This window comes from Nicotiana attenuata, unplaced genomic scaffold (genome assembly GCF_001879085.1).
Source record: "Nicotiana attenuata strain UT unplaced genomic scaffold, NIATTr2, whole genome shotgun sequence".
Taxonomy (NCBI): domain Eukaryota; kingdom Viridiplantae; phylum Streptophyta; class Magnoliopsida; order Solanales; family Solanaceae; genus Nicotiana; species Nicotiana attenuata.
The window spans coordinates 594,304-606,567 of NW_017670404.1; the positions used below are offsets into that span (position 1 = coordinate 594,304).

The window sequence follows — 12,264 nt, forward strand, 5'->3', positions numbered from 1 at the left end:
ACTGATGACTGGGCAACCTAAGCTAACTTTGCGATGCATTATGCGATCGCAAAGTTGTTATGCGGGCCACATAGTTGAAAAGCTAACCGCATTTTTGAACACCAAGTTAACCAATTTTTCTACCTAGTTCTGCGATGACTATGCGGTTCGCATAGTCATTATGCGACCGCATAATTGTCGCCAATTCTGGACCTTTCTTTCCTTCAGTTTCCTCAGCACTAGGAGCTTGTTCATGATATTTTGGCACTACCTGCACTCCAACACACACGTCAGCTTGCTCAATCTAAACTACATAAATGACAAACAACTACAAAAGAGTGTTACCACACATGGGTTGCCTCCCATGAAGAGCTTGATTTAGCGTCGCAACACGACGCAGTTGACCCCTTTTTTGGGCTATTCATTAGTGGGGACTGCTGTTAGACTATCCTTTGGAGCAAATTGTTCTATCAAATGCCTTTCTCCTCTGGTACCGAGGTAATGCTTGACTCGCTGACCATTCACTTTGAAAGTTCGAGTCCCATCCTCCGACTCCAGTTCAATAGCACCATAGGGGGACACACTCACAACTTTGAACGGGCCAGACCATTTGGACTTTAGTTTTCCCGGAAACAACTTGAGTCTTGAATTGAAGAGTAAGACCAAGTCACTGGAACTGAACTCCCGCTTCAAGATCTTCTTATCATGGACAAACTTCATCCTCTCCTTGTATATGGCTGCACTCTCATAGACGTGGAGACAGAATTCCTCCATCTGATTGAGTTGTGTCATTCTTAGATTAGCAGCCTCGGCCCAGTCAAGATTCAACTTCTTCAATGCCCACATGGCTTTGTGTGCAAGCTCCACTTGTAAGTGACATGCTTTTCCAAAAACCAACCGGTACGGTGAAGTGCCAATGGGAGTCTTAAATGCTTGCGATATGCCCACAACGCATCATCTAGCTTCCTTGACCAGTCGGTCCTGTTTTCATTGACAGTTTTTCATAGGATGTTCTTGATTTCCCTGTTAGAAACTTCAACTTGACCACTGGACTGAGGATGATAGGGTGTGGCCACCTTGTGCTTTACACCATACTTTTCAAGCAGCCCGGTGAAAGCCTTGTTGTAGAAATGAGAACCACCATCACTCAAGATGGCCTTTGGGGTATCAAACCGCATGAATATGTTCTTCTTCAGGAATGCGGTTACACTCCTTGCTTCATTGTTGGGCAAGGCGATTGCCTCGACCCATTTGGAGACGTAGTCCACCACCACAAAGATGTAGGTCATGCCATAGGAACTCACAAAAGGGCCCATAAAGTCTATCCCCCACACATCAAAGATCTCGACCTCCAGTACAAAATTCATAGGCATCTCATGTCTTTTAGATATTGACCCTTGTCTTTGACATTGATCACATGCCTTGACCATTTGATTTGTGTCTTGGTAGATCGATGGCCAATAGTAGCCACATTCAAGCACCTTTGCAGCTGTCCGATTTCCTCCATGATGACCCCCAACCGGAGAATCATGGCATGTTTTGGGAATTGGCATTACCTCATCTTCCGGAACACACCGCCAAACGATATTATCGGCACAAATTCAGAACAAGAAGGGTTCCTCCCAATAGTATTGCCTACATTCCCGCAAGAACTTTTACTTTTGATAAGTCTCTAATCCATCGGGAATAAGATCACTAACCAAGAAGTTAGCGATGTCAGCATACCAATGAGCGAATGTACTAGAGAATGCCATATGTGCTCATCTGGAAAGGCATCATAGATCTCAAGGTCTTCTTTTGGTCTCCCTGCCTCCTCAAGCCTAGATAGGTGATCCGCAACTTGATTTTCTGTCCCTTTCCGATCCTTGACTTCAAAGTCAAAATCTTGCAACAAAAGGACCCACCAAATCAATCTTGGTTTGGCATCCTTCTTCGCCATAAGATAACGAAGAGCAGCATGATCGGTGTAAACTATCACTTTGGACCCCAACAAATAAGCCCGAAACTTTTCAAAAGCATAGACAATGGTGAGAAGTTCTTGCTCAGTCACAGTGTACTTCATTTGAGCGCCACTAAGTGTCTTGCTTGCATAGTAGACAGGGTGAAGGATCTTGTTATGACGTTGGCCAAGCACCGCCGCAATAGCTACACCACTAGCGTCACACATGAGTTCGAATGGAAGAGACCAATCGGGTGTGACAATAATAGGTGCCGTGGTGAGCTTGTCTTTCAATTCCTCAAAAGCCTTGAGACACTTCTCATCAAATATAAACTTTGCATCTTTTTCAAGGAGTTTGCACATGGCATTTGAAATTTTGGAGAAGTCCTTGATAAAACGCCTATAGAAACCGGCGTGCCCCAAAAAGCTCTGGACACCTTTTACTGAAGTAGGTGGAGGAAGCTTGGAAATGATCTCAATCTTTGGCCAGTCAACCTCTATGCCTTGTTTGGAAATTTTTTGGCCCAGAACAATACCCTCGTCCACCATGAAGTGGCATTTCTCCCAGTTTAGTACAAGGTTTGTTTCTTCACATCTTTTGAGCACTTGTCTTTTTTTTTTCTTTTTCCTTTTTTTTGGTTTTGAACACTTGTCTAAGGTTGTCAAGACAATGCTCAAAGGAATCACCCACTGCAGAGAAGTCATCTATAAGAACCTCTAAGAAATCTTCCACCATGTCCGAGAAGATTGACATCATGCACCGTGAAAAGTAGCCGGAGTGTTGCATATCCCAAAAGGCATACGGCTAAAGGAAAAAGTCCCATATGGGCATGTAAATGTCGTCTTCTCTTGATCTTCCAAGGCAATATTGATTCGGTTATAGCCGAAATATCCATCCAAGAAGCAATAGAATGACCTTCCTACTAGCCGATCAAGAATTTGATCGATAAAAGGCATAGGGAAATGGTCCTTGCACGTCGCACTATTTAGCTTCCGGTAGTCCATGCAAACTCTCCATCCGGTCACTGTTCTCATTGGACTGAGCTCATTTCTGTCATTCTCAATCATAGTCATGCCTCCTTTCTTCGGCACACATTGCACTGGACTCACCTAAGAACTATCGGCAATGGGATAGACTACCCTGGCATCTAACCACTTGATGATTTCTTTCTTTACCACCTCTTGCATCGAAGGAATTAACCTTATTTGATGTTCCACACTTGGTTTGATCTCTTTCTCCAATTGTATCTTGTGTTCACAAATTCCGGCGGGAATCCCGGGTCTTCTTCCTTTTGAACGGTGGTTTTTGCAATGATGGAACTAACCCGGTGAGTAACATTCACCACTTCATTTTTGGTGGTTTTCTTCTTGGTGATCAAATCTTTCAAATACTTAGCAAAACCCGGCATCTCTTGAAATGCTTCCACAAATGGAATATTTACCGATAATTGCTTGAGAATGTCATAGAACTTCTCGAGTTTGCTATCATCAACCCTCCTAGCAAGTCTTTGAGGGAAAGGGGGAGTAGTTCTAGGAATTGGTGCTAGAATTTTCGGAGTCTCTTTCACCTTTTCCTTAACCTCTTCCTGGTTCACTTCTTGAAGTTTCAACTCTTCCGGGACCATTTTAACTTCAACAACAATTGGCACTTCAACTTGTACCTCAAGTTCTTGTTCAGAATCTTCCACTTCGACCACTTGTTCATTCTCTCCTTGAAGTACTTTCCCACTCCTAGTTGTAATTGCCATGCAATGAGACGTTAGACCACTCCCACTACCTTTTGGGTTTGCAATTGTGTCACTTGGGAGTGTGGCCTTTTGCTTCGAATTTTGCTCTCTTGAAAGATCTCTCATTTGGATCTTCAAGTTTTGAATAGATGCGGTATGAGAACCGACAAGCTCAGTTATATTCCTCATGGAAGTGTCAGACCTATCTTGATTTTGAAATACTCGCTCAAGCATGTTTTCCAACTTAGAATCACTTGAAGAACCTTGATTTGAACCCTTTTGGTGGAACATAAGGGTTTGAACTCCGATTTGAAAAGTTGTTGTTGTTGTTGTTACTCCATAAGGGTCCTTTTGCCACTGTTGGTTGCCTTGCCCTTGCGGGTTAGGCCTCCATTGGTTTTGTTGTCCTGAACCTTGGTATTGTTGCCTTTCATACCTCCTTGAGAGTTGTTGACATAATTTGCTTCCACATAATCTTCATTTGATGTGGGTTGAACATCCTCCACCATATTCACCATTTTTGTTTGGCTTTCATTGAACATCTTTGTCAACACATTAACGTTGGTGGCAAGTACGGCGATTACTTGATCTCTCTCTTGGTTCTCCTTAATCATGTTGATCAAGGAAGGAGTACCATATGCAATTCCACCTGCGGTGTCCTCTGAGTGCCAAGGTTGGTTATGTATTGCCATTTTGTCAAGGATTTGTGTGATCCTCGCAAATGTTTTATCCGTAAAAGATCCATCAGCTGCATTCTTGGCTATAGATTGGTTCATAGCTTCCAACCCCATGTAGAATTTCTCCAACAAGATGGAATCCAGAAAACCATGATTCGGCGACCTCACCAAATATAGCTTGAATCGATCCCATGACTCATGTAGATGTTCTCCCGGTAGTTGCTTGAAAAAGAAAATTTTATCCCGGAGCTTAGATTTCTCGCTTTGCGGGAACCGTTTAGCTAGGAATGCTCGGACAAGTTCAGGCCAAGAATGGATTGAGTTGGGTGGTAGATTTTGAATCCATTTCCTCGCCTCTCCAGTCAGTGAGTACTTGAACACCCTCAATCTTAGGGAATCATCTGAGATGTTGTTCTGCTTATGCATCGCACACATACCCAAGAAGTTTCTGAGATGTTGTGTCGGATCATCATCGGTGGAATTTCTGAAAAACCCCTCTGCTTTGAGCAAGAGTATTAAATCGTGTTCCACCTTGAAAGTGGCAGCGTCAACTCTCGGCAGTACAATAGCATTTGTATCCTCAATGTACTCATCTATGTAAGCAAAAGGATTTTCTTTGTCCTCATATTCGTCCATGTTTTCCTATCAACACCAAGCAAAATAAGCAAAGTGTTATGGAATAGAAGAAGACGTAAAGTAAAGCACACACTAATTAGTAATTTCAAAACCGTATTTCCCGGCAACGGCGCCAAAATTTGATACGCTCAAATTACACTTTAACTAAATAGTGTAAGACAATCGGTGTCAAATATAATAACCCAACAAGGTTGGGGTCGAATCCCACAGGGAATATGTCTGAAAATATTACTTGAGTAGTGTGGAACTTGACTTAGGTCGTAATTCTGTTCCTTTAGCTTAGCAAGAGAATGATATAATTGTGATTTAGTAAGATAACTAATTTTGTTATGAGAATGTGAATAATTTGATTAAGGAAACCAAGGTTGTGATCCCATCAATGAAATATAATGCTATCGATGTTAATATGATATATTTCTAATGGAAGGTCCTTTGATATGCAAATGGTTTCTAAATGACTATCCAATATTTTCCAATGGTTGGGTAGTATTTTCACTTTATGATGTTTCCAAATATAAAAGAGTTGTAATTTAAGAACAACTAATTTACGCCAAGTAGAACCCACTTATTCCTAAGTGATTCTATTAAATAAGATTTAAAGTCTTGAGATATTGATATTCATTTCTACCAAACCCTAACCCACTTTTCCATGTAAAGAAAGAATAAAATGGAATAGGTTAATGTTTCCAACCACCAACCATAGATAAAGCACAAGAAATGAATAAATATCAACCAACCATATATATATATATATATTCAATGTTAAACACCCATTAACATTAAACCCATTTAGAGTCCACAACCTTAGTATTTAAAACTAGCTACTCATGCTAAAACACAAGACCAAAGCAATAAATAAAGTCATAAAACTTACAAAAGTGCAAGATTCACTCTTCACAAGCTTCCAAATTAATGGAGTATGCAATGCTCTCAATGTAGGACCCTTTTCAGACATGAATGCCCCACAAAATCCCTAGTTATTCTTTTTATAGTGGACCAAAAGTCGTGGTCGAAATCAGAAAAAAATTGCCCCTGCAGACAGATTTTGCGACCGCATAATGGTCGCAGGCCATTTATGCAGTCCGCGTAACCTTCATTCTCATCGCAGACTTGTAAATCACCAATTCCAGGCTTCCATCGCATATAAGTTATGCGGTCCACATATCTATTATGAGACCGCATTTTCCCATCGCAGACGTGTTGAGAAGCTTCTTCAGCTGGAATTGTGCGGTCATTATGCAGCTCGTAAAAGTGTTAAGCTACCGCATAATGGACTGCATATTCTTATCTTCATTTGGCCAACAATTCTACTTAAGTTTGCGGTCACCATTTGACTTATGCGGTCCGCAAGTGACTTATGCGGTCGCGTACTTGCAGCATTTCTATCCTTTTGTGACTTTTTGACTTCTTTTCCTTGTTTTTTGGGTCTTCAAGTTCATGCACTACAAAAAAACCATGCTTGATAAGAATTAACTAAAAATGCCTTAAAAGACGAGCAAAAATTTAAGTAATTGGTATTAAATGTGCCGAAATTCTACGGCACATCATAGCCTTCTCGACCAGCTGACCTCTCCAATGAAACTTCATCAATGCTATATTCTTTGACCTCAACCTTCGAACCTGTCGGTTCAAAATGGCCACGGCTCCACATCATTAGTAAAAGCCTCGTCCAACTGCACCGTACTGAAGCCCAATACATGTGACGGATCCCCATAGTACTTCCGGAGCATGGAAACATAAAACACTAGGTGAACTCCCGATAAACTAGGTGGCAAGGCAAGTTTGTAGGCCACCTCCCCAACTCTCTCTAGCACCTCAAAAGTACCAATATACCTAGGGCTCAACTTGCTCTTCTTCCCGAACCTCATCAAACCCTTCATGGGCGAAACTCTGAGTAGAACCTTCTTATCTGGGAATACGTTCAGTGTCTGGTGGCCTGATTGATAGTGATCTTGTTACGTGTATATATTTTGCAGATGTTACCGTTGCGTCCGATGTGCCTGCGCTCAAAGAAAAATTATAAGTTTTGTGAGGGGAGGTTGGTTCGTGCGTTTGTCCACTGGCCTTGCTTTATTCCGTTCTGGGGGCCTTATTTGAGTTTCCCTGGGTAACACCTGACTGTTACGAAAAATAGAGTTTTCGAAAATATGCAACTATTGATAAAAAAATAGAGTTATTTAGAAAACATATCGAAATATCAAGTATTTTTTAGATGAACTAGTCACTGTAACACATTTCAGAGACACTGCACCTTTCTTATGTTAGAATTTTGAGGGTCCTCCTCAAAATTCTGCCCCAATTTGGTAGATGATCNATGAAACTTAGAAGGAAAACCATGAAGATGGATGCACCTAAGAAGGAAAGGAGCCTGGCATTCAGAATCACTGAAGGTGCTGATCTAGATGAGGATGAAATGACCGTGATCACAAAGGATTTTAAGAAGTACCTAATAAGAGAAAATGGTCCTTCAAGAAATGGAAGTTACAACAAACCAAGGGTTCCTGAAAAACAAACCAATGAGGGGTGCTACAAGTGTGGGAAGACTGATCACCACATAAAAAATTGCCCTCAATGGGAAATTGAATGGAAGAAGAAAAGAGCTGAACGAAGGAACAGGAAGAAGGAACAGGTTCATCCCAAGAAGAACAAAGGATCAACAAAGGCTATGGTTGCTGCTTGGGGTGAAAGCTTAGATGATGACTCAGAAGACGAAGATGGAGATGAACAAGCACTTATGTAAATTGGGAAATCCGATGAGGAATCTGAGGTAAGTATAATTCATCTCAAAGACAAGATTAAGTTTTTGTCTAAAGAAAGTCTATCTGAATTACTTCTAGATTTCATTGATGAATTTGAAGTTATAAACAATGAAAAGGAACAGCTGTCTAAGGAGTGTGTGATTCTGAAAGCTAAGTGCAAAAACCTGAAACTTAGCGCTAATGAGAGTGATAGTAAAAATGCTGAGTTGAAGAACCAGGTTCATGAACTTGACACCACAGTCCTAGAGCTTAAATCTGAAAATCTAAAATTGAAATTAGGAACTGGTAAAAAGAAATATGATCACACACAACTCACTTTAGAAGAAAATGTAGGAAAAATGAAAGATGAGCTGTACAAAAGAGATGAGCAGATTAAAGTCCTAAAAGAAGATCTAGGAAAGGTGAAACATGAATTAGACAGAACTTGCAAATGGAACAAGGCCTCTGATGCACTCTCTTGGTTGCAAGAGCATCACAGTAGCAACAAAAGAGGACTTGGCTATGGGACTCAAGCACCAAAGTGGGACCCTAAAAGTAAGTACTTCACACTTCCTGAAAATAAAATTTGCACACATTGTGGTAAAACTGGTCACTATAAATCTGAATGTATTGCAAAAGAAAAGGCTAGTAAAAAGAATAAAGAATTTGTTCAAGGGAAAAATAGGCTGTCGGGTTGGGCTAAAAAGAATCTGATTCACCCTTTTTGCCTATAGAAAGGGACCCAAACTAGTTTGGGTTCCTAAGACTAACCCCTGATTCCTTTTATGGGTCCAAGTGAAAGAGAGCAGCCAAATATGGTACATGGATAGTGGCTGCTCAAAGCATATGACAGGAAGCAAGAACCAGTTCCTTTCACTTGAGGACCTCAAAGGAGGTAATGTCTCCTTTGGAAATGGGAAGAAAGGTAAGATCATTGGGGTTAGAAAGGTAGGTAAGACTGTTTATCACTCTATTGAGAATGTCTACTTGATAGATGGCCAAAAGTACAGTCTAATCAGTGTATCACAATTATGTGATAAAGGTAACTTGGTAGCATTCACCACTACCAAATATTTTGTGATTAATCTTACCATTGACAAGATTGTTTTGCAGGAAAAAAGAGTAAACAATACATGCATTGTAGATTTGTCCACACTTTCAGAAAATGAACTCACTTGCTTAAGTGTGTTGGACAATGATCCCCTCCTTTGGCATAAGAGACTTGGACATGCAAGTCTGAGTCAACTCAACAAATTAGTTTCCAAGGACCTGGTGATAGGGCTGCCTAACATCAAGTTCAAGGATGATAAAGTTTGTGAGGCTTGTGCAAGGGGGAAGCAGGTAAGATCCTCTTTTAATTGCAAGAAAGTGGTAAGTACCACTAGAACGATGGAACTGGTCCATATGGATCTCTGTGGTCCAATGAGAATATTAAGCAGAGGTGGTAAAAGACATGTGATGGTGCTTGTTGATGATTACTCTAGGTTTACTTGGACATTGTTTTTAACATATAAAGATGAAGCATTTGGCATGTTTACTTCTTTTGTTATAAAAACTCGGAAACAACTAGGTAATCAACCTGCATCAATTAGGTCTGATCATGGAACTAAATTTGAAAATGCTAAGTTTGCTGAATTTTTGCATGCTACATCATAAATAGTTGCATGACTAGACCTCTTGTTAAGAAGATTCCCTATGAGTCACTTAAAGGGAGAAAGCTAAATATATCTCATCTTAGGGCATTTAGATGCAAGTGCTTTGTGCACAATAATGGCAAAGACTCCCTAGGTAAGTATGATCCCAGAAGTGATCAGGGAGTATTCTTGGGATATTCTTCACATGGTAAAGCTTATAAGATATACAGTAAAAGGAACTATGTGTGTAGAAAAAATGTATATGTTATTTAAAACTAACATTCTTTCTAATAAGCTGGAACATGAAGATGAAGCAATTGGGCTGGTAAGAAATTTAAATGATATCGCAGCCCAGACTGAAGCTGCAACAGAAGAAGGAACATGTGATGGAACAGGTTCTTCTACCCAAGGCAACATGACAGGGGGAACTGACTAGAGAGGAACTGATCCTCAAACCTCGAGGGAACTTGTCCATGAACCTATTCCTCAGTAACAAAACCAGGAAGGAACATCCAAAGAAATTGACACTCCTATTGCAATATCCACAAAATTGGCTATAGATGAACCTGGTTCATCTGTTGATCAGAAGTTGTATAGGGGAATGATTGGTTCTCTTTTATATCTCACTACTAGCAGACCTGACATTGTGTGCAGTGTAGGTCTTTGTGCTCGATTTCAGGTTTTCTAGTTGATAGGAAGAGCAACCCAGGTATGGCACACTTCCTTGGTTCATGTCTTGTGTCATAGGCTACCAAAAAGGCAAAATTCAATGGCCTTATCTACTGCTGAAGCTGAGTATGTTGCTACTACTTCATGGTGTGCTCGATTGTTGTGGATCAAACAACAATTATTGAATTTTGGAATTGATGTGGTTGCATCCCTTTTTTTTTTTGTGATAACACTAGTGCTATTAGTATGACAAAGAAACCACTTCATCATAATAGAACTAAGCACATAGATGTTAGGCACTATTTTTTTGAGGGACAACTATGAGAAAGGCTTGATCACTGTGGAATTTTGTGCTACTGACAAGCAAATTGCCGACATCTTCACAAAAGCCTTAAGTAGAGATCACTTTGAGAGGAACATGTTGGAATTAGGGATGATTAAGATCACCTAAAAGGACCAGTTCAAGGTTAAACGGAAAAAAAAAATGAAAAAAAATTTGGTTAGAAAGTCTATAAATTGTGTATAATTAGATTAATTCTTGCTCAATCTCATACTTTCCATAGTATACTCTTGTGCCATGTGAAAATGACTCATTAAATCTCTAATGATATTTTCTCTATTTTGGCAAATTTAGACTCACACAAGAGGATTATCAGTGAAGAACCTGGTTCATCAAGATAACACGGTATGTTTTCTACACTCTGCATAATTTGAAATAACTATATTTGGATCATGAGCAGAGAGTCCTACCAAATACCAAACTCCTTTTGGACATATCCGTTACAAGTGAACCAGTCCCGTTCAAAAGAGTCCCAACCAAGTGGAAGTACCTAGATTCTAGGGATACACTCCAACGTCTCTTCAAAATTGAATTTCAGTTTAATTAAACTTCGAAGAGTCTGAAAAGATGTAGCTACCCCATCAATTATTCCTCTGTATATTGATCAGCTTTGGTGTATTCCTTACTTCATCTCTCTCAAGCCGACAAAAACTCTCATTCTTCTTTCATCTTCCAAACACAATCTAATTCTCTTCTTTTCATACCCTAGCCTAGATATGTCAAACACCTCTGAAAATCCTTCATCACCAAGCAAATAAACAAGCAATTGAAAGTAGGTAGGGAAGAAGAATCCTAGAAATCTAAAGATTCATTTAAGTCTGCTACTAAGGGGGAAGAAAGTAGGTCCATTTTTGTAGAACCTTGGTGTACAGAATACCTGGAAGTGTGAGCTTCTGCCATGATCCTTTCCCGAAGACCGTCAATACCTGGAACACATAGGCGGCCTTGGTACCGTAGGGTACCATCGTCCATGCCAAAGGAAAAAGCTGTGGTTTTGTGTTTATGAATCCCCTCCTTCAGTTGTGCTAACAATGGATCGTTGAATTGCTTCTCTTTCACTTCCGCCACAAGCGATGATTCAACCCTATTNCTTTTGTTCCAATCTCAAGACTAGATCATTTGGTGCCGGAGTACTCCGGCCATCTGAAGTTTCTGCGTTCTCAACATTCTCCTTTCGGATACCACTTAAGTCGTCCATTTTTGCTTTTCCTTTGCCTTTTGTATTACGTAGAGGAGGAGGAGGTGGAGGGCCTCTAGATCTGGTGTGATATGCTGACGATGCCAGTATGAGCGAACCAACCTTAGGGTATGGGAATAAAAAATGAAAGGAAAACAAAAAGGTAAACAAGTCAGTAGGTGTTCTGAAATGTTTGCAGTATTTAAACACATATTGCGAGAATGTAAATTCGTGTCCTAATTTTGGTGCCTCGTTGTGCCCGAGGTAGGCCTAGCGACAAATAGATTTTGAGAACTTTAGTTCCAGTAAATGCCTCATTTCATAATATGAAAATAGACGAATCCCAAAATGACACTAAGATAATAGAAAAGTGAGTCACTATTGGCACTTGGCCTTATTACATTTAGGAAAGCAAATAAATCTAGTCTACTTGGTCCCAGAAGGACCTTCCCCAGATTCGATCTTCTTGACTCCCTCATACAGGTTCCCCAGCTCGCGCAGACCCAGCAGCAAGTAGGCTCTGGCCAAATGTCCTCCTTCACTTCCTTCAACGTTCTGGCAATCCTCGATCCTCTTTATGACTTTTCCCTCCAGCTCCACTAATCCTCGCTCCAGATATTCCAACTTTCTGTTGGAAGTGACAGCCATTTCTTTCCATTCGTCGATCAACCTCATATTCCTCTCGTGTATTTCCCGGTGCTCATTCTCAGAGTCGTAGACCCTCTTGTGCAGCCTGTTGTATTTGACT

The 12,264-nt window shown here is 40.5% G+C and overlaps 2 protein-coding genes across 2 annotated transcripts; both read right to left on the minus strand.

Moving 5' to 3' along the window:
• Nucleotides 1-396: 396 nt before the first annotated feature.
• On the minus strand, nt 397-825 carry LOC109238931. The gene has a single exon (XM_019405428.1). It carries the CDS (start codon nt 823-825, stop codon nt 397-399), a length of 429 nt encoding a protein of 142 aa, XP_019260973.1.
• Nucleotides 826-2,671: 1,846 nt separating this feature from the next.
• On the minus strand, nt 2,672-2,992 carry LOC109238932 (RNA-directed DNA polymerase homolog). The gene has a single exon (XM_019405430.1). It carries the CDS (start codon nt 2,990-2,992, stop codon nt 2,672-2,674), a length of 321 nt encoding a protein of 106 aa, XP_019260975.1.
• Nucleotides 2,993-12,264: the final 9,272 nt, after the last annotated feature.